The 23,887-nt window shown below is 38.8% G+C and overlaps 1 protein-coding gene across 3 annotated transcripts in view; it reads right to left on the bottom strand.

Annotated features, from left to right (window-relative positions):
• CA8 (carbonic anhydrase 8 (inactive)) overlaps positions 1-23,887 on the bottom strand; it is a 49,553-nt gene that overhangs the window by 23,558 nt on the left and 2,108 nt on the right. For 2 of the 3 annotated variants that reach the window (XM_014258328.2, XM_005517132.3), the window contains exons 3-5: positions 21,569-21,693; positions 2,978-3,073; positions 475-537 (exon numbers count right to left, since the gene is read on the bottom strand). In XM_014258328.2, the coding sequence (XP_014113803.1) occupies positions 475-537; positions 2,978-3,073; positions 21,569-21,693 (284 nt within the window). The remainder of the gene's footprint in view (positions 1-474; positions 538-2,977; positions 3,074-21,568; positions 21,694-23,887) is intronic. The other variant, XM_014258323.2, reaches the window with a different exon arrangement.

The following is a 23,887-nucleotide window of genomic DNA, read 5'->3' as shown; positions in this document are numbered from 1 at the left end:
GGATTACTATCTGTCCTTCAAGATCCCCACACATAATCCACTTGACAAGGTGGTATTGTTTTTTTGCTAATTTCCCTGCAAGTTAATATGGGTGCTGAGTCCATCTATTCTTCTCTCCAAATTAAAACCAGGTAAGTTTGGAGATACGGCTGCGGGTATTCACAAAGCACATTCCAGTGCTTGCACTCACTCTGGCTCCATGAAAATTACTGAAAAGGCAGGACTTGCAAGCAGTTATTGGTATAGATCAAACTCTCTGGCCACCAGAAAAAGAAAGAAATACAAAAAATATATATTTGCTGAATAATATTATCTGAATAAAACGCTGAGGTTTTCATGTTGGCCACCAAATGATGGCCTTTACATGTGGTTTTACTACAGAAATATCTGAAATCTTTCTCTTGGCTCCATACAGACCCTTTGCTCACTGTGTCTCTGGTCATTAAAGGAAGCATTGCTTCAAAAATGCCTTACCTTGTACTGGATGTCCTGAAGAATTTCAGTTACAGCCTTTAGGCCCACGTGCTCTTTTCCTATCTGAAATACAGGAAGCAAAGATGAGTTTCAGTATCTCGGTATTTCAGAAACTGTGAGGCAAAACACAGGTCAAGCAGAACAGTAAGTACTATAGCTGCTTTCAGTTTAGCTACACAACCTTGTGTTAATCAAACTCACTGAGACATGACAACTCCAAAAAATTAAATCATTATAAAACCACCAGCCAAAAGTAAACAGGGCTTAAATAACTTTAAAGCAGAGACAGAAACCCACAGAAAAAAAGAGTCATAATTAAGTCTGGTAGGTTTTGATTAACCCTGTTTTGCAGCACCTATCCTATGTGGAGTCAAAATCATGCAGTATTGTGGCATGTAAATGCCAAGGATACAGTTTGCCCTTACGGTTTTTGTCAGGAAAGTACACAGAAAGGAACAGAGTGAGCAAGCATAACAGACACTTTTTGAATTTGTTCCCATAGCGTTGCAAATCTGGCCCAAGGTATCTCTGAAGCTCGTGGGAGTTTTTTCCTGCCTGCAGAGTGCAGAACAGCAGATTCCCTCTCTCCCAGCATCTCTGGGATCATGCCAGAGAAAGCCGGGCTCCCGGCAGGCTGCAGCACTGCCTCTGCTAATCGCCTGTAAGGCACAGAAGATGGGGCTCTAAAGAAACACACTGAGATAAGAGATTCTAATTTTATATGGACGTTGCTCACTCTGCACATTAAACTCAGCTGCTTCTGACTCAAATCACCCATTCCAGGATCCCAGTTTTACCTTCAGAACGAAACCAGAAGAGGCAGAATGCCTCTTGATCCACTTGATTTCTTTGCCAACATGTACAAAAGAGAGGTGAAGAAATAAGCCAGTACGAGTGAGAATGGGAGAGCTATACCCTGAAAAATTTGTTTGCTTTTTGTTTTTCTTGGAATAGAATGACACAGTAGCCACTGGAAGGAAACAACTGAATGGCAACAAAAAGTACTTTGTTATTTCTAGGAATTTAAGAGCATTTTCTTTTGTTTCAGAATGGAATTTCAATTCCAAACCTTCAAAGTGAATAAAGGATATTGAAGTCACTTCAAAGATGCTGCTTTTAAATTAATAATCCCCAAGGGCTATCACTTAAATCAGTGAAAATATTTTCACTGACCTTAAAATAATGTATTTTGAGAACTGTGGTACAAAATTATTTTTCTGTGCCTTTACCAAGAAAAAAATGATCACCAAATTTCCTCTCCCTGTTCCTTTAATAAACAGCTTAAAAATGATTTTTCCTTGGTCAATTGTAATTATATGATTCCTTTCTTGGCTAATGAAAAAGCCTTTTTGGAATGCTTAAGAACACCAAAGTGGGTGAGAGACCAGAAATGGAAAACGTATCATTGAAGTTTCATATTTATTTAAGAACTTTTATATATAACTTTCTAACTGACTTGAAGGTTACCTCTGCTGGAATAAGGTGACTTACATAAGCAATTATCACACAGCCCTCTAGGACACAAAGCTGAAGACTTCCTAACTTCCATTTTTAGAAGTTCTATCTGAGTGTTGAGGCAGTAACCAATGTACCTTTAAAATCAGAGGTAAAGCTCAAAGGCACTCATAAACTCGTTATGAAATACAAAAAATTAATAATATCACTGTGAAAGAAAACCCATTTGATCTAAGCATGAACTCTAAACCTCTTCCTCCAAACCCATTTAAATAAAACAGTTTGCCATTTCTCATGAGGAAGATGAGAATCTGGTGTTTGAGGACTAAAACTGAAAATCTTTATAGGGTGCAGACCTTGAAAAACCTTCAACAGCAATTAGACTATAGTGCTAACTTCCCAGATTTCATTATGCCATGTCCCCAGGAAGCTTTAAGCCTTCCCATTGCAGGCTTTTCTGGGGGTCTCTGCCAAGTCTTGTTAACACTCTCAGTCTCTGAAGGAGTAATATTCCACCTGGCATTTGTCCTGTGTGAAGAAACACACTTGTCCCTGTGTTCAGGAAAGCACAATTCCACTACCAGTTTCAGCAGTGACAATGGGTTAGTAGGTCTCTTTTTTAATCTTTCCTCCTCTCCTTTATTTCCTCCTCTGCCTATTTCTTCAACCCCCCAAACATCAGACCCAGCCAGGAATTAATAGAAATACATCACAGAGATAGTGAAGCACTTGTCCCTCCTGACAGCTCTCATGCTGCCCTCAGAGGAATGAAGACTGGATGTCTGCTTATAGCCAGTCACAGAAAGATGCTTAACTATGTATTATCCCTTCTTTAACTAACATACTTCCAATATCCTGTTTAAACAAGAACTGATTGCTTAGCACACATATAGAAGACATGACTGAAAAATATCTTTCAAATAGAATACCAGCAGTCATGCATTGTTTTCTTTTATGAAATCATTAAAAATTAAATAACACAGAAAGGACCTCATTATCCTCAGACAAATGACAGTGCATCGTAACAAGTGTAACACAGGAAACTTACCTGCACAAACAAAGCAATAATAGCTATGCCGTGCTTCTTCCCTACTGCCTCATCAATGCTGCTGTACAGTGTGGAGTTCCAGTGCATTAGATGAAGCTAGAACAAAGCAGTGCAAATAGAGCGATAGAGAAATATGTTTTGTAATTTAAAACACCAGCAATTAACATCAATTAACAAAGCCTCAGCATGTTGTGTGTGTGCATGCATGACATATGTGCATGCTCACGGCTCTGCATGCAGGGGTAAGTGGATTTACTGTTGTAAATATCAGGGATAACAAGAAAAAAAACAGATAAAGTTGCAGATAAAGTGATGTACAGCCAGTTAACAAAAATCTTCATCAAAAGTGTGAATGACTATAGTAATGATGATTTAACAACTCACTCAATCTCAATACTGAAAAAATGTTAGCTAATGAAATCCACCAACATTGCCTTTCAGCCAGCTAACTCTCTCCCAAGGTAGGAGAATTATTATGGACACAGGCTGTCCAAACACACGTCTGAATGACTGACTGACTGTACTATCATAACGCCACTTGTCTCACACACTACCTCCCAAGACAAATCATTCAAATGTCAGTAGTAAGAGTAGAAGTGATTTCAGGAAAGGTTAAACACAGAGAAAGTCAAGCAGAGAAAAGTGGCTTGAGGACCACCTTAGGGATAATGCTGAAAGAAAGGGATGGTAAAGAGCAAAGGAGCTGATGTGTGAATACATGGGAGGCAGAAGATGCTGGATAGTAAACACAAAGTCTGCTGTGGTGAAGTGTCACAGCAGAATTTGAGAATTAGTGTTTGAGGAAAGTGCTGGAAGACAGACTAGCAGAAGTTGGAAAGGGAGGAAAGAAGGGAGGGGAAGAAGGGAGTTGAGGGGGAAGGGAGGGAGGGAATGTGGGAAGGCGGGAAGGGAAGGGAAGGTGCGGGAAGGTGCGGGAAGGTGCGGGAAGGGAAGGTGCGGGAAGGTGCGGGAAGGGAAGGTGCGGGAAGGTGCGGGAAGGTGCGGGAAGGGAAGGTGCGGGAAGGGAAGGGAAGGTGCGGGAAGGGAAGGGAAGGTGCGGGAAGGGAAGGTGCGGGAAGGGAAGGTGCGGGAAGGGAAGGTGCGGGAAGGGAAGGGAAGGTGCGGGAAGGGAAGGTGCGGGAAGGGAAGGTGCGGGAAGGGAAGGGAAGGTGCGGGAAGGTGCGGGAAGGTGCGGGAAGGGAAGGGAAGGTGCGGGAAGGTGCGGGAAGGGAAGGGAAGGGAAGGGAAGGGAAGGGAAGGGAAGGGAAGGGAAGGGAAGGGAAAGGAAGGGAAAGAAAAGGGGAGGGAAGGGAAGGGAAGGGAAGGGAAGGGAAGGGAAGGGAAGGGAAGGGAAGGGAAGGGAAGGGAAGGGAAGGGAAGGGAAGGGAAGGGAAGGGAAGGGAAGGGAAGGGAAGGGAAGGGAAGGGAAGGGAAGGGAAGGGAAGGGAAGGGAAGGGAAGGGAAGGGAAGGGAAGGGAAGGGAAGGGAAGGGAAGGGAAGGGAAGGGAAGGGAAGGGAAGGGAAGGGAAGGGAAGGGAAGGGAAGGGAAGGGAAGAAGAAGTTTATCTGCCAACACTTAGACTTAATTTCCATTGTAAAATCATTATCAATATTTTGTTCAGTCATGTGTCTAAGAAGTTAAAATGTCATTTTTATAGCTAACATTGTTCCCACCTTCAGCAAAATTAGTTTTTAAAACAGTGTATCTTCCTATTTTGTTTTTTATTTCTGTGCAGAAACAGCCTCTGTGAAATGCTTATTACACTACTAATGAACTAAGGAGTTCATTCAGGCATCTCAGTATTTCAGAACACCAGTTCTTCAAGAAAACACTCTCCACTTATTTATTTCCAATAAGAATTTTAGGCACTCCTTTGATGACTGTTCTTCCAAAAATAAACACAAACTTTTAAATGAGCATATTGTAAATTGAATTAAATTCCAGATTATCACACAAATAATTTTACTCATTTTGATCAAAGGCATCTGCTGTGTAAAAAAAAGAAAAAAATTTCTTACAAAATACAATAAATCACTTTCACACGAGAACACTAATATAAATAATCTACTTGCCCACAGCTACAAAACTTCTAGACATACAAATGCTCCCTGTTAGAACTAAGCCCATGGATTTACTTGGTTGTGTGCATTTCATCACGTATAAAAATCTTTGTTACACATTTGATTTGCCTTTGGATTTTAAAGTCAGAGGATCAAATAATGAGATTTCAGCCTCCGAGGCTCCCGTGGGCAGACCCAGAGCCACAACCACCTGCGGAGATAAAGACAAAGCCCCGCACTTTCCCGGAGACGAGCCCGGCGCTCGCACCAGCTCCCCGCCAGAGGGGGATCACGGAGTCCCACAGCCCGCCCCAAAATCCCGACCTTAAAGGGGAAATGTGAAAGAAAAAGGTTGTGCTGGCTGTAGTGGCTCACTGCTACGAAGACAGTGCTGTGTGGCACCACGACGCCCTCGGCTGGACGCGTCAAAGCAAGCTTGTCCCTTGGTGGCTGGAGCTACAGCGCCCAGGACGATCCCGATGTGCGGGACCGTGACTTTGTGTCAACAGGCGGGACTTGGCCAAGGCTGCTGGGGCATTCAGCGTGTTACACCGCCTTGGAGTGAAGTCCAACCTGACATCTGTTTGCCTTCCGACAACAGCACCTTTGCTCTAAATAGATCCGAAAAGAAAGTGCTGAACCCCAGAAAGAGGAAAATGAACAAGCACTTCAAATTGTTCAAGCAATGACCCCGGTTTATGCATAAACAGATTGTCCTGTCTCATGCCAGGCATGTTCAGGGCACAAATTTCCCTATGATAAGGCCACATCACCTAGAGAAATGACACCAAAACCTCTGTGTAATGCTATAAAATGTTAAAAACTCTAGAATTAGTCTGTGCAGCAGTATGTATATATGTAAAGGTAACGCTGACATGCCCAGAGTAGGTTCAGGTTTAATAATCATCACTAAAGGTACTGAAAAATAGATAATCAGCACTTTCTGGTCTAAAGGTTTCTGTAACTTTGATGGTCTGCTCAAGGATGTTGAAATTTCATAGTAGGATCCTTGGAACAAAATCCATCATTCTGTACAAGGTTGCTAACACACAAAGTAGAGTGAACTTCTGATCTGTGTTTAAGATGCTGTAGTTAAAGACGGCCATAATTAGAATGGATTAGTGATATATTTTTTTAAGCAGCAGGTTGCAGACTTGTTGTCATAAACACTAAAGAAAACAGGTAGAGAGCACTCCTAGCCCCATGACAGTAGAAGACTGGGGAGTACAACAAAAAGTGGTCAGGCTCATATGTTCTTTCTGCATGGCATCCTTTATTGGTACTGCTAGCAACAGCACACTCAATGATGCACTGCAGTGTATTTGTTATGTTCCTGTGTCCTGACTCAAGGTGATAATCAGAATTAGCTGTTCACAGAAAATGTTCTATCATTACTGAAATTAGAAAGGCAACCTAATGAAATGTAATAATTAATACCATGATACTTCCCAACAGCAAGCCAACGTATTGTTTGTTTTAACTCCATAAGGCCATGTATGCACACTCAAATAATTAAACACATTTGGTTATGCACTTAAATAAATGGAAGACAAATTATTTCTTCTCCAAAGCAGGAAAAATGTAGCACAAAGCAGGGCTGGGTAACGACATGAAAAAGTCATTCAAAAAGTGAGCTAGCAAGGAAGTAGTAAGTGTTAGTAGTAAAGCGTGTGGGTTTTCTAAATCATGTTTTATCCTGTGTATTTGTTGTTCTCTGGAGCTGTTCTGACTTTTGTGTGTTCTTTTTTATTTGTAATGTAACATCAGATATAAATATCAGACAACAGTTTTAAAAAAAAGATGGCAACAAGTCTACAAACATTACAAAATCTGAACTCTTGAGAGTACAGACCACAAAAAACATGGCCTATAACTCTTGTTAATATTTATAGGAATCAGATGTGCACAGAGGAAAGACTACAGTGCTTTCACAAATCTTGAAACTGTCAATACAATATAATGCCCATGCACATGGACAAACAACATCATGTCCATGCCCTTGTATCTCACAACTAGGAATAATCACAGAGGTTATTAATGTTCAGTATGTTAGTAGCCTTCATTTTGACATTTATTTGAGACAGCTGTTTGAAAAGGGGTGCCAGCTCCTGATATGAACATAACCATGCAGGGCATTTTAAACCATCAGCTGCAGTGCCTTGGCAGCTTCCTGTTGTGTGGTTTTCACCCAGAGTACAAAGCAGCCACACATGTCAGTGTGGCAGGAAAGGTTCTGCTCACTTTGCTAGGTAATGTTTTGATATTTGGTAGTTATGATGGTTCTACATAGCCAAAACGAGTCAGCTATGCTGTTACTGATTATCAGTGGTTGGCTTGACGTGCCAGTTTATTTTTTGCAAAATAATCGGAAAGCTATCAGAAAATCCTCAGCACTCAAAAAATCCACTTTCCTCTTGAAAAAAACCCATAATTTTGGGCCTTTTAACACTACAGCTGTAAATCAAATAATTGTAGCAGCAACTTCTTTACAATCAGATAAACTGAAAACTCATGAAGGCAAATGATAATAAAATGCTGATAAAGTTGATTTTCTCTGTGAACAGCTGGAGAGACTCTCCTACGCAGTGAAGATTAAGAAATCATTCCAGGTAGCAGAGCAAACCCCCTGGAAGGATTATTCTATATGGAACAAATTCTGAGAAACTTTTCCATTTTCATCTAGTCCCCACTCAACCAAAAGGCTACTGAACCTAACCCTTATTTAGGAAAAGCTGACAGACATTAACAGGGGGCCTCTCTCAAAACAAGACTTTCTCTTAACTAAGGACCTGACATTCTGGCTTTAAAGTCAATAAACATTTATTGAATGAAAACCCTATCTCTTAAATCCATTCCTTTCTCTACCACAGAAATACTTCCTATGTCAGTATGAAAAGGCCTGATGGTAGATTTTTTTGCACAAAATTGGAGTCCTGGGATGACAGATTCTAGCAGGAATCAGAGTCACTCCATATGACCTATCACATTCATCAATTCTGGAAGCCAGTGTCTCTCAATAAAAACCACACTTACAAAAATGTACATTTTCTCCTGTCTGGGGCACTGACTGCTCTGTGGAAATCTGCAGGGTCTAAAGCTCACTGAGAGCAAAAATGATCTTTTAAGCTCTGTTGATGACTTTACTTTATTCCCAGCTCACACATAAAACATATAATGACAGGATAATTTATGTTGGAAGTCACTTCTGAAGTTCAACTCTTTCACAGCAGCACCAACTTCAAAGTCAGCTACTAATTCAAAGTCAGAGCAGGTTGTTCAGGTCCTTGTCCAACTAAGTTTTGCATATCTCCAATGATGGAGGTCTCACAACCTCTCTAGATAACCTGTTCTGTGCTTGACCTCCTCCATAATTTATTTCTCCTTCTACTTAATCACCTGTTGCAACCTGCGTCCCTTGCCTCTTGTAATTTTGCACTCCTCAGGATTCTCTTTTCAGGAGCCCAGGCATGAATTGCCTGTGACCACCAAGTCAGCATCTCATGATTGACTCCTGAATGATGCCTTTTCTCAAACCTCCTCAGTCATCTGCTTTTTGGAATGGCCATCTTTCACCTAAACTTACTTTCAACTAAACTTGCCCAGCTTTTGAAATGTCAAGAAATTTGCTACTAGCTCTGTCCCTTACCGTGACCTGCTGGTGTGCATGCGTCACCCCAACGTCAGACCAAACATGATACAGTCTAATTCCTTACAGGAAAATACATCCTGAAATAAATCATGGCTCATCATCTGTTATGATGCATCTGATTAATGGTAAAGGGAGAAGAAGGACTCTGCTCCAACATTTCTGCACTCTTGTGGCAAATTTGCCATGAACCTGCATAGTCTGGAATGTTCTGCTACCATAAAAAGCAGCTCATATGCTGAAACTCCTTTCTTTATGAGTACTTACTGCTGAATGACTTAAACCCTAATTTGCTGTTCAATGTGCTGTGTTTCCACTGGCTAAGTGAGGCAGTTTGAAACAGAGCACCAAGCTCACGCTCCATAGGAGTCAAAGGGAAACGTGCCAACAGCAAAAATCTTCCCGACCCTCCTGGCGCCAGAACCTGGCTCTACAGGGGCCTGATAAAACCACTGGCAGCTGAGGCTGCAACAGGCAACAAGAAACACCTGCCCTGCCTGGGTGTAGGTCCTGCCTCAATTCAATTGGTAACCATAACCCATATTGCAAAAGCTTGCAACATGGGGGATTCTTCTGTCTAACACACTCCTGTTTGTTCTCTACACACAGTATAACACCATAATTTTTAAATAATTCCTCTTCAGATCAATTGGAATATCTGATTGGGACAAAATTGTCAGTAGGCCTGCTTGAAACTGTGCAGCTGGCATGATCAACTATTGCATTTTTCCCACTCTCTAGACTCTTGATTGAGAAGCTAATTATTACAAAAGCTTCTTTCTTCAGTGCATGCTGCATCAGGTGTAAATTAATCTTCTAGTAACCTTTGTTCCTTGCTCAGAACTAGAATATACAGCTATTCCTTGTTAGCTGTGCAACCAGCTGTTACAAGTTCCAGAAAAGTCTGCTTAGTCTAACAATATTACAGGATAGAAGGCACCTCTCAACAAACCTCTCAAGGACCACAGATTTTTTATTGCTCTCGTATCTTCCCAACTCTTATTTCAATGCATACATCAAAATTCTAACAGGAGAATACTGCACCATGATGTCTTTAATTAGAGGGGCAATTAAAACAAGTCAGTCTGGAAATTTTGAGCAGACTGGTTTTTGTGATATTTCTGTCACTGCTAAGAGTGTAGCTGAAACACTCTTGATTCCATAAACACCATCTCAGGGATAAATCTATATCTCTAAGGTAAATCACAGCAGCTTTAGAATTCCTCTGCTAAAGATTGTAGAGATAAAAAATACTCTCCTTGACTCACCCAAGTTTGCCAGGGATGAGTACACTTCATTCACAACATGCCATAAAAGTGGAGTAGGGAACAGTAAAAATGGCAAACTCTGGCTACCTAACTAGGGCCGGCAGGAAGGCGTTTTCCTGGATTGAGAGGGATGAAATGAAGCTGAAGATTTCAGCTAGTAATAATGGAAAGCAACACAATCTAGTTGTACAATAATGATGTATAATTTCAACAGCACAAATATTGCGAAAGCAACATCTCAGGAGGACAAAATGTGGAAAAATTGTGTCTTGCTATTTTATATGTGCGCAAGAATTTATGAGTTGATACTTGACTTGGCACTGAATTGTTTCAGGAAGCAATTGACTAAGCTGTTGGCAGTGACCATAACATACAGTAATTAAGTTCCAAATCCGCACAAGGGAACCGAACCGTGGATATGACCAGGGCACACAGCTTCCAGAAAAAGTGATTAAAAAACCAGAAAGTTAGTTATTAACAGCCTGAAGGAGGGGTTTAGGAAAATAAAGTTAATGGAATTGATACAGAGACTGTTTGACAATATCTCAGGAGAAGAAAGAATACATGTACATACTTCATGCCACAAAACAAAGAAACAAATACCCATAAAGCAACAAAGTCTTCACGGTTAAACATTATAGCTCAGTCAACGTAAACATGCTTCCTTTGAAAATAGGAACAAATTACTAGATTGTGATCTCTGGGCAAAATGAAGAAGAGGATGAAAATGTTTTTAGGTTATAAACTAGTGCACTTGGCTTATGCTTCCAGACTTCAATTTTTCAAGGCTTCTATGGTGGATAGGTGCCAAAAGGCCAATGAATTTCAGTATAATTAAAATCCTCTTTAAAATTCCATACATAGATCATTGTAATGAAAAAATTACATAAAGGGAACTCTTTGCCTATCTTTGAAAGCAACACTAAGTTCACCACCACGGGACACAACTGAAAGCAGTGCCAATGAACTGTTGGCATTAAAAATCTTCTCATTAATACAATGTAGGAGAAAAGAAAGCACAATTTCTGCTGAACTTTTGCTTGTTATAATTTACTGAAAGTGTTAAAGATTGAGCAGATCTAGTCTGTGCATTAATCGTCAGGCTCCAAGTACATTCAGAACAAGATGACATTCCCAGAACAAAGAAGTCTGTAATCTAAGATCAGAGAAATTAGGTGCACATAAATCAAGATGGAGCAAGGTATCCTGGAGACACTGTTCAAACAACTTCACAATCACAGTGTGAGATATTACATGTTTCAGGTCAAAAGCTAAATTCACAGCTAAAACATGCTGAACATATGCTTGACTGGGACACCAGGATAGTCCAGAAGCTTTGCTGACTGGTGCTCTCCTCTCCATGAACATCTTTGAAAGAAAGAAGAACAGCTGTAAAAAAAATTATTTTTGTTGAATCATAAAAGAAAGGACTGCAAAGACACCTTTCAAAATCTATTCTCTTTTCAAACAAGCCAGCCTACTGAAAGCAGAAGTAGTCTAAGCAATTGTGTGGCATACCTTCAGATGTGCCACTCAAAAGGTAACAAATCGTGGGACTATTGAATCATTTGCAGCATCTCAGGAAACACTATTGCAGTTTCTTTTGGCAAACTCACTAAAGAAGTATCTACAAAACAATAATAAAAACATTGCAACATCTATAATTAAACAGGAATCTTTGTTCCCTTTGAAAAGTCTAATCACATGCAGCATCCTTATTTCATTTAACACAAAGAACTATTGGTCCATTTAAAAAACGAAATTAACAGCAGGAAGTACTGATGTACATGGAAAAACCTCAAAACACGACCACTACAAGCAGTAAACTAAAAAGAAACGTAATGGGAATCATAAAAATCCAACCAGCACTCTTCTTTCTATTCTGGGAAAAGAAGTCACAAGGTCTAAAAAAGTAAAAAAAAATAAAAATAACCAAAAAAGAATCTTCACAGTTAATGCAACTGCAACATAGATGTTTTTACCTATCTCCTTGTTTGCCCACAGAAGCTGCTGACATATAAAATTAGCTTGCCTGCTTCTTAGGAAAATCACTAGCAAAACCATCATAGAGTATAGGGGAAACTGAGGATCCACAATTTGTCATCTGTGTGTATTTATTTATTCTTCATGTTTGAAATCAAAAGCACAGCTTATGTCTACTGGCACTCACAAGAGATTAAAAGAAAACAGGAATTAATCAAAATTAACATTTTTTTAACTGTAATGTAAGTATACAGGCTAAGAAAAGGACTGAAAAAGACAAAATGTGCCAGTTTCTATGCTGCCAACTTTCAATATCAACCTAATGGTAAGAAACTAAACAACTACACAGTTATTACTGTCAGATTCATAGGTCAGCCTCTTCACTGTGCCAAGTTTCTGCTCAGTGTGCGAAGCAAGGAGCACTGCAGAGCAGCTTATTGTTCCCTACCATGTTTGGCCCCAGCAAACATGTAGGCTGAAGTGCCCTGGGTCTGCCTTTAGCTATGCTAACAGAAACAAATATACTTTTGAGCCTTTCTTTTTCCTTCCTTTGAAATACGAAAGCCAAGAAGGAAAAAGCAAGGCTTTTACTGCAAGATTCTCCAGCCTACCTTCACTCTGGGTTCTTGCCAGCCTGAGAGGGTGAGCACATGTCTGCATGTGCTTTTATAGCTCCACAGTTAGACAAAGTGAAGCTTGGAAAAAAGATTGGACCTTGATGGATAGTTGATGATATTACAGACTAGCAATATCATCAAGAAGACAGAAAACACAAAGAGCTAGGTTAAGCATTTAATTCTGGAAGTGTTATTTATATGACAAAGCATTTAATAAAAGCATGTCCAGCTCTAAAATGTTGCCTGCAATCTGTTGTCTTGGGATTTAAAACCAGACTGTTAGTATGTGGAAGGTTTTAAACCACCAATTTAATTTTTAGTGGTAGATTCTCTCATGAAGGCAGAATAGAAAACACTCCTTCCCTGTTAATTTGCCAAGTTTTGTTAATAACTGATTTGTATTCCACAGTTCTGTGTTTCAAAGGTAATGGTCTGTCTTAAGATATGAGAATCTGCAGCTGCATATTATCTTCTTAAGTCATAATCTTGACTGTTATCCAGTGAGCAGTTGTTCTTCCATTATACAGTCCTCTAGGAAACTCAGGTTTTTGTTTTCCTGTAATGTTTGCTAAGCTTCCTTTGAAATAATAAATTTTGTTATGCTTCTCCAATAGTTTTCTCTTGAATTTCAAGTTTGCAGATTGCGTAATAGTGTGCTATACTTTTCTCATCTTCCATAGTTCTATGAACTCGACAAATTCTGCTAAACTTCAACTATTTCCCAGTTCAGTTCATTACATGGCTTAATGCTGGGACAGTAAAAAGTCAGGAATGAGCTTATTGACAACAGTGTGGCCTATGGACATCAGATAGCCCCGTGGTTAAATTACTGAATCAGGATTTACAACCTAAATTAGGTATTCCAACACTACAGTGTCTGAAACTCTTACTAGAATTTGAGCATCTAGGAATCATGAGTCAGTTCTCTCCCGCTTCTACAAAAGGCATCATGTGTGACCATGGCCAAACAATTTAATCCCTTTGAACTTGTTTTCTACCAGTTCCTTGGCAATAGCAGAACTCATCTTCCTTGCACTGATGTTTTAAGGATTATATTATTTGTGCTTGTGATGCACTCAGGCATAACAGCAAATACTTGTGGAAGCCTCCCAAGGTTTTCACATCTTAGATGATCTACAAGTTTCATCCTTTGCCTCTTGAGGGTTATGACTGCACCATTAGCACAAATAACACAACATTTGGGGGCAGCATCAGAAAGCTATTACTTCTAGTTTTTAGAGATTTTACTTATGCATTGGGGCCAGTCTTGGAACTCAAGCATCAGCATGGAAAACAACAAAATAAGGAATCTCCTTTCCCCTTCTTCAACAAGTGAAAAGTTTTATATAGCAAAACAGTTAAACCTAATGGTTAGGGCAAAGTGCCAAGGGAAACCAAATAGGAAAACCAAGGCAGCACAAAACTGAAGCAAAATATGAGCAGAGTGCCAGCAAGGATCACGGCAGAAATTAGAAAATTATGTACAACTGAAGCAAATCACAGCAAGGGCACACAGCCAAAAAAAATGGCAGAGTGGAGCAGCAATCTTGTTGTGCTCCAAACTAGGTTTAAATCCTCTTCAGAAGTCCCATCCGCTAAGAGACTCCAGAAGGTCTTCTCCCACAGCACCTACATAAGTAGCCATTCTGTTAGAGTCGGGAACAGAGTTTTCCATAAGGGTTGTCTGATAGCAACCTCTCTATCCATGAATACAAGCACTGTCAGCAAGACAATTGCATAAGAAATAGAGTAAGAAGGCAAAGCTGTAAATCTGCTCAAGGAATGAAAAAGAATCCCATATTTTTAAAAAGTGTCAGAGGCTGTTGCTACCACAGACAGAGTATGCTAAGAGCTCCTCTATCCAAGGTTACACAGCTGCCTCCACAAAGCATGCAGTGCCACCAAACAGGCTGCAACTGAATATCTTACCTTAGCCCAGCCAGGCTGCAAGAAAATTTGATGCAAAACCACTCACAAAGAGTGCCTGCAGCTTCTGGAAGAACTACACCAATAGACTGAGATTAGGTGGAATGGGAAGCCCAGAGAGGAACTCCTCTCTTCAGTTGCTCCTCATTTTCTTCTCATTCCCTTTTCCTTCACCCAGCTTTTCTCCTCTTGCAATTTTTTTTCTGTTAGTTTGTCCCATTCTCCTATGCTCAGTCATTTTTAGTTTGAACTATTTATTACTTCAATGAATACTGAAATTCTCCATCCTGGTAGATTGCAACCACCACCTCATAAGTGGTTTAGGTGAATATGGGCCACAAAGGTTCTCTACACAAAACTCAAATTACTCTTAAAAAACAGACAAAAAGATAAAGAGTCTTCAGTACACACTATTAGCACCACTCCTCTTTCACCTGGTGTCTGGCAACTCATACATCTTCCACAATCCATTAAATATATTGTAGATTTTGCACAGAAGGGAAATCACATTGGCTACCTCTAAAGAGTGTACCTTTTTCCACAGGGCTTAACTTATTTTTTTCAGGTGTCAGACAAGACAGAAACATGTTTGTGCAAGTATATCAGCCCATTTTTGCACCTGTTTTCAGGAATTCACAATAGAAAGCACATACGTGCCTTCCTGAAAAAACTACATGTGAGTGAGCAAAACAAGGGCCAATAAAAGCTCATGTTGGCAAATTACCCAAAAAAGAAAGTATACTCCAGAGACTGCATGTGCCTACTTAGGTCAAATCAACCCTCAACAACAATAAAAACATAACGCTGTAAGAACTTAAAGCACTAGCAATCTCAGGAGTCATAAGCTGATCATGTGTGCTTTTACAATTATGGCAATTTTTTCTTTATCTTGTTGCTGGTTTCATGTTTCCCTGTACATTGGGAGGAGACAAAGACCTCACAGCTTTGTCCCACCACAAAAAATCCAAACAGAAGTCACATCAATTAGGGGATTGCAAGTGTATGACACATAGAAAAATGAAAAAAAATACTTAAGCACTGGCACATTTGGGACTAGGATCCTACATAACACAATTCACTGCCAGTCCTGGAATTGGTGCTTAGACCAATTTTTCCCATGGAGTGCTGTGTAAATCTACACAACATGTAAAAAATTGCTTTTGTAGAAATCACTGAGATTTAGAAAACAAATCTGAAAACATCTGTTTAAATATTGGCACAACTTTCCTGTATTCTTCCACAATTCTTTCCTCAAAAATTAGATATTGTCCAATGAAAATATCTACTTTAAACAATTACTAGTCTTATTCATAACCTGCCAAGGATATAGCTATTACACAAATGTCATAATTTCCTTATAAGGTATACTGTGTTTAATTACAGCTAAGATTGTTCACCTGCAATGATTTCAAAATTTAGAAGACTGCCCAAAAGTGTTAGTAACAACTTCATATTCCATCAGAAAACTTGGACAGTGTCTGAGCCGAGTTCCAGACCTCAGCATGATGCTACATAAACTCTTCTGGAATCTGTTCTTTTTGCCCCCTGTTGAATTCATAGATACCCTTCATTCAAAGGTCTTGTGCTGCCAATATGATTTGAATTAATTATTTTTTTCACAAGCAGGCAATCTATGCAACCAACTAAGGCAACAGGTTTTGCTCTTTGAATTATCTTTTAGAGTTCATTACTTGGATCATAGTCCTAATAAAGAAATTACTGTCATTGTGGTTTGAATTCTGCTTGCCATTCACACCTACCCAGTCCTTCTGCAGCTTGTAGATCTCTGAACACAGAGAGAGAGACAGGCTGGCAAGAATACTGTTTCCCAGGCCTTCTATTACAATTACAAATACTCTGGTTTATTTTTGAGTCCAGATAAGGTAATAGGAAAACGATTAAAAGGTAAAGCTTTGGCAAATAATATTAAAAGGTGGCAAAAATAAATTTTTTTGTTGAAAACCTGATATCTTCACCCCAGAAATGCCAGAAAGGGCACTGCACTGTATATAGATATCTGATTTCAGGGCCAGGCACAGAGAAAACCCCATGCTGAAGACTGTAAAGGCTTTAGTAGGTAAGTGTAATGTTAACAGCCTAACCTGAAGCCCTAAAACTCTGTTAGGTGAGTACTTTAGGCACCATTTCTTCTTAACAAAGGAAAAAGTCAGGGTAGGATATGTGTTTTGCACTATGTTACCTTCATTGCAGCAGGATTTCTGTTACTCTGAAAGTCTACAGAATTAATTAGTCTCCTCTTTGTCATGCAGCAGAAAGGAACAATTTTTATTCCTGTCCAGAATTGATTTTTGTCCTTCCAGCAACTGTATTTCCTTCTGTTCTACTCAAAAAAAAAAAAAAAAAAAAAAAAAAAAAAAAAAAAAAAAAAAAGTAGGACGGACACTAATAGTTCTTAATCTTCCTGCACATCTTGAAAACATTTCTTAAATTATTTTCTGCCAACCCCCTTCTACTGAGAGCTTTCACATGGTTCTCAGCTAATGTAATCCTACATTTTAAAGAGGATGGATTACAGAGAATTATCCTCCCAGATATGTTGCAAGTGGTGAAAGGAACATTTTTGTTTTCCCTGATACAGTTTTATTTTAGAGCAGTAGCCCAGAAACAACTGTGCCTTTATAGTCAGTCTGTGCCTTTGGTCACACCACTATTTGACTAACTAAGTCAAACTAACTAAGAGGAAGAGACAACTTTAAGGCTGCCTTATATTTTTCCGTTTCCCTTCATTTCAGAAGCAGAGAAATTTATTTTTCTCCCCACAAACCTGTACTGATATTATCATGTGATTTACTTTCTCCTGCTGGATTTCATTTCTTTTTTGACTGTAAGTTCATTCAGCCTGGCACTATAATATGCCATGTTTATACAGAGATCAGATACAATGGGAATTCATTTTTAGCTGCTCCCATTTCACTTTCTTAATAAAAATAAGTAATAGCAATTTGCAATTCCTGTCCTCTTCTATCTACCTGTTATATACATCAGAGGTATGGGAAAGAGTCAGTTTCATTAGTTCTTCATTTGTTTTCCCTCCTTCTCCAACCCATATGCTTGGCATCAAGGGGAGGAATAAAGATGTCAAATAATTCCTCTCTTTCCTACACCTAAATCAGCTTCAGGTAAATCACATGTGTAAAGGTGGATTCCACTGCTTTGTGGAAATTTGTACTGTAAGGCACAGATATTTGGTACCCTGTTCCATTTGCTCTCAAGAAACAGTCTCTCAATGTTGAGACCATTACTAAACATTTAGCACATGTCATGGCCAACGTATCTTTGGCCAAAAAACAAAGTAGCACTCGTTTGAATGCAGCAGAAGTAGACGGTGAGAAGGATTTCTAGAGAAAGTTGCACAATTTCCTTCCAGTTCCTGGCCAAAGGGCAAGAATGGTCTTCATGCTCTTGTTTTCATGAAAAAAAAGAGAGAAGTACTAGTAGGTACATCCCTCTGCTCTTTCCATGGCTTAAGAAGAGGTGTTACCGTATTTAATATTGACAAATATTTTTGTTTTGTCCTGTTTTCCTGACCTATTGCAAACACAGATTTTTCAGTGAAAATGAAAACACTGGCATACCACTGTCTACATTCTGGTTTCTTCAGTCAAGGAAGGTGGAAAACACAGCTTTGCTGGACCTCATGTAAGAATAAAAAACCAAGGAACTCAGCCTCCAAGCCACGTGAACAACATTTTCGGATAATATGTATTAGCTCAAGAAGCTGTTCCAGAGGTTACACAAGTTTTGTAATCTAACCAACTTCACCATGAACCTACATATTCTAACCACACACAAAGGCCCCGGCTGTGTAGTAAGAAGTAATGGATTTTTGCACTAAGAAATGTAGGATATTATTCAACTAATACAGTATATTGCCTAACTTTTTTCTAGAAATTATAGAACCAAAGATGAAGAGACTAAGGAAGTAACTGAAGACTATTCTTACAAACTTTGAAAAATTACACTCTTTTTCAGTCTTTTACAAAGGTCATTACACGACAATCTGAAGCTCTTTCACAACTATTTTGTCCAGTGTAATAAAATAAAGCTGTATAGTCTTCAGCCCTAAAAAAATCAGACCGGTGCTCCAGTCAATAATTAGTCTCAGATAGTCATCTCAGATCGCATCAAACTAAAAGCTGTTTTTTGTAGAACTGCTCAGGTTTTAAAATGAGCAGAGTGTGTCACCTAGGCCAACCTGTTGGGTTGTTAATGTACCCATTTAACCAAGCACTTCCATTTTCATATTACTCCTTATCTCCTCTCACAAAGAGAAGAGAATCCCTATCATTTGCCATGGAAATAATTTCTAGCTCCTTAGGAAGATGACCTACTAGATTTGTTACACTTCATAAAGACCCAAACTTACGCATTTGGTGCTCAACATATTTCTAGGCATGCACTGATGTACAAACAAATGCCAGCTTATTTTGTATGAAAGCATAAACTATACCAGATTGCTTGCATGTAGCCAAAATAGGCATCAATTGCTGTTTGTGTTCAGTAACCAATAAACTTAGTTCAGATGATTAGAGCATGGTACTTTTAACACCAAGATTGTGGAACCAATCCCCATATGAGCCATTTACTTAAGAGCTGGATGATCCATGTGGGCCCCTTCCAAGTTAGGACATTCTGCCAATCTGTGAAACCCCATAGAAATCAAGGCAAATATACATTCAGAATATGATGATTTCCAACAACTGTACAAACCAATGCCAATGTAAAAAGCTATGAAAATAAGATTTCCAGGTCCACTGATAAAAGCTATTGTTTAAAAAATAATAATAATAATAAAACAGATAAGGCTATGCCTTGAATGGAAACAGCAAGTCTTCCATTCTGGAGTCTCAGGTGTGCTACATAAACATTTACAGTGGCCACAAACACCTGTTTTATTATTGCTCAAGTCTAATATTTGATTTGGACAATTTGAGAGGGAATTAATATAACAGCTCTTTGTGCATATAGCAGAAGGAAATGCAGTTCATCTGTCAAAAAAATTGCTCTGCACTTTCTTACAGCTTGAGGCAGAAGATGACAAACTGGCCATTTTCCGCCATATGAATTTATCTGTTTACAAAATGAAACATTCAAACTGTACTTAAAGTGTATTACGGGCCAGGTTTTTCTGCTAGAGCATTTTTGCACCCGTAATTATTTCTTGGAAGTTAGAGTTTAGTTGAAAGCTGCTTAGATGCAGGAAACAGAAAAACACTGGCTTGCTCACTTCCAGGTGATGTTTTTCAACTGTGCCAGAATCCTGTTTGTGCAGCTGCTGTACTGCTTTCAAGGTAAGTGAAGAATGAAATCCCTTCATGACTTACTGAGTTTGTTGTTTTGTATCTCTGGGTCAAGCATATTTTATTCCGGGCCGATCTGAAGTAGATAATTCTATATTATCGGCAGATTATCAATAGACTGTTCCCACATACCACCAAGGCTTTTTGCAAGTGATCTCTAATAAACAAAGAGACAGGAAACCCAGATAGATTCCCAAGTACAGTTCTCAGCATAGTTCATGTGAATATTTCTCTGCATCACCGCATACTGGATCAGTCTTGAAGAAAAGCACTAAGCAGAGGTATTTTATAATGAATTTGCTACTTCCTACCTCAGGGGAGCATTGCAGTATTCTGAAGGTCTTACTGCCCATATAAATCATATTGTATATATTATGCCAACCAGGATGCAGAAGTCATTCCCTTGTTTTCCCTTTGGTTGATGAGACTTATTCATTCAATTAATTCTGCATTTCCAAGACCTACCTGGAATCAGCCTGCAGAGGGGATCTACCTATAGATGTGGCACTTAAGGACATGGTTCAGGGGAGGACTTTGGCAGTATTAGGTTTATGATTGGACTTGTTGATCATAAAGGTCCTCTCCAACCTAAATTATTCTATGATCTTACTCCTTTCAACCTGAAAACTCCATATGAGTAAGTTCATATGTGAGAGATTGTGATAGACCAGTGCAAAGTAGCAAACGGCAGAGACCAAAATCTGACCCACAACTCTTAAAAAAATGTATTTGAACAACCCTAAGAATTAGATGGATGATCTAAGTCCACAAGATTTTTACACTTATTTCTGCAGTAGTTGCTTTATATTCTTCAATGTCTTTATACTCTTTTCCATAAGACACTTCTTTTCCAGTAGTCAGGCACTCAACAACACTACAATAATAAATTTCCCAGCACTGAGCACAGTGAAAAAAATAAAGTTTCAGCCTCATGAGGGATTATGATAGATAAAAAAGGCAAAACTGACTTAAAGAACTCTGAAAAATCTTGCGTTTCTTTAAAACAAATAGTGCACAACAAATGAAATGAAAGATGCAAAGCTGAAGTCACCAAATATCAGGGTTGGTATCTGTTAAAAGTAGTCTTGCTGCCCAGGGGTTAAGGAATACTCCAAGCCATTCCTTGACAGCTGTAAGCAATGGGACAGTGGGAAGTGAAGTAGTATGACAAACCACTGCTGGAGGGCCAGAGAAAAAGGCATTTTGTGCTGCCTATGACATGAACCCTAGGAGGAGCTGATTTTTTTAAGACTGCATTATCACTTTGCTTTTATTTCGATATTGTATACTTCTTCCAGATCTTGCTGAACATACAGAGGACTATCACATAATCTTCAATTTTCAAGTATGTAAAGCTGTTTCATGAACAAATTGCTCTACACTTACTCCAAATTGACCTAAACTGTTATTACTCACCATGGAAATATTTCCAGTGGCTAGTTCTCCCCATCTATAGCTATTAGTCAAGGTGACATAGGAAGTGTTGAAATGGCAGATCTTGTTAGAACACTAATAAGAAAGAAGTTAATAATTCTGCAAGCTAACTTTACGACCAATTAATCATAGTGTGATGAGTGCTGGAGGCATTCTATTCCAGATGCACATCCTAATTTACCTGCACTAAAGCACACCTCAGGAAGATAGCTTTGTGGTTGAAATATAAAGCATGCAGAGGTAAAAGGAAGTAGTTTTTGGGCTGCCAATAGTTCAGGCTATGAAATAAGATCTTTTGCATTTCATGGGTGTTATACAATGTGGTGCACTCTTACCTCCATGGGAAAGGCCTTAAAGTTAACCGTGTGCTCAGAACCACGCTGATTTTCTCTCCCCCAGTGAAATCGAACATCATGTAGTTCAAACTCATGTCCCCGAGGTAATGGCCCCCCTATTAACACTGGAAAAGAAGATAAGTGGTAAAGAACTTGCCTTTCAAAGCAGACGAGGCGCTGAATATATTCTCCAAATACAATAAGGAGTTTGTGGCAATTTTCTATGTTATTAGTGGTACCAGAGAGAGAAAAGTTAAGTTGACAGACTCGTCACCTTATCTTCTGAAGCATCTCTCAGGTACAGAACACGAATTGAGGCAGTTATGAAAAACAGTAAAACTGCTATCATACTAAACTCTTTATGATGCAGAACACCAAATAAAAGCATTGTACTTTTACCAGTCAGAAGAGGGCATGTTTATTGGTCTTATCAAGACATTAACTGTGTGCTCTAAACAGATGGCAAGGGTTCTGAATGAAACTGGGAAGTTACCTCCAAGTTGTCCAAGTGTTTAATCTCCATCACCTATATTTACTGTGGGTCACAGAAATAGATAGAAAACTTTTGATTGCAAATACTTTGCTAGGTAAAGGTGTTCAGTCATATACCACCTGTCAGGCTTCTGAGACACTGAACGCCTCCATACTGAAATATAATCAAACCCACACACTGGAGCAAAAACAGCATACCTCATTTACTTAAAAACAGCTTCTAGGCAGACATGGGTTTTCCTTACTTCAGTTTTTTAAACATCTGGAACTTCTTAAAAGCATCTGTCCACAATCACAACACACACACACACAAAAAACGTGTATAGTTGCTCAGTACTTCTGCACTGAGACTTCCACCAGTAGTAAAAGCAAGCAACTGTGAGGCCCAATCTGCTATGGAATTAATCAACACAAACATTTCACCCAGGGATTTCTGAACCCGCTTTAGATCAAATATTACACCACAAGCTGGAGGTAAGTTCCCACTAAAATCATTGAATATTGGCTTCTAGGCAGGGCTGAGTTTTATTTAAGGGCATTCACAGTCTTCCCCAGAATCCATTAAATTCTGGTTTACATTTCATAGACTTGGAATTAATTGTTTACAATCTCTGATAATTGATAAGGATTATTTAACTGCATGAAATATAGCCTTAGGGAATTAGTTCCATAATATATAGCTATTTTGACACACAAACTATACCACCTGAGCTTGGAGCACAAGAGGTAGTGTAATACTAAAACATAAGTTAGCAATTGAATCATATTACAACTGTACAAACACAAAACCAAAGGTATGGAACTGTAAATAAATTGAGAAAAAACAGATCAATTATGGTTTTCATAAGCAATTATACTGGAGGGGGAAAAAAAAGTCAAATATTCCAATCACTCCTCCTTTAATAATTCTTCACAACTAATATAACAGCCATTAGAGTTTCTAAAATGAAATGTCCTAAATGTAGTTATATATTCAGTTTTGCTTCTTAACCTTGTTTTATCTGTATTCTGTCTATACCTATATCCCCTAGAGGGAAAATCTACAAATCTAGTGAACACTTGGGGAAACAACCAATTGAAGTATTTAAGAAATCTGGCCAAATAATAGGAATCATGATACTCAATTAGTGCTCAATTAGGGCAATAATATAATAATAATCTCAATTAGGAAAACTGAGCATTTTCTCTGTTTTAAAACATTGCTCTGAGAAAAACTGTAACAAGAACAAATGTTCTCTATATGATGTAATTCTGGATCTCCAGGAGCTTCAGAGTTTATTTTCAAGGCCTCAGGACACTGATCCCATGATAAAACTATTTCATACTTGGTCATGGTTCTTCCACCTAATGCACAACATATATTCCACCATCAAAATGAAAGCAGCTGTGAAAATGTTTGCAATTAAATAATGAGAAGGATTTGGGAATTCCATATGGACTGTGTGTCTTGAATTTAAGGATAAAAACATTCACCAGTAATGAAAAATTTATTTTTAATATGTATCTTAATCAGTTTACTTTTTTCCATAAAGAACTTTTTCTTCGACTGTTAACATTACAGTAGATGAGGATCTCTTGCAAATTAATTGGACACAGTTTCAAAAGCATTCAGTGCTCAAAAATTCCCAACAAAATAATCTGGCTGAACGGATTTGTCATCAGAGATCTCCTGTGAGGAAAAGAAACTGCAGGAGTTTCTGCAATCTCTGAAAAATGGCTAGAATACTAGGCCAGGTTCAAACACAGCTTATTAACTCTTTTATCCTCTTGGTAGGTTTAATAAATGTTGTCTTCTCCCCCCCAAATTATTCCCAGTTTACAAATAGA

This window comes from Pseudopodoces humilis, chromosome 1, assembly GCF_049639895.1.
Source record: "Pseudopodoces humilis isolate 2021_Gansu_Grassland_sample_001 chromosome 1, ASM4963989v1, whole genome shotgun sequence".
Lineage (NCBI taxonomy): Eukaryota > Metazoa > Chordata > Aves > Passeriformes > Paridae > Pseudopodoces > Pseudopodoces humilis.
This window is presented reverse-complemented; position numbering and strand designations above follow the sequence as displayed.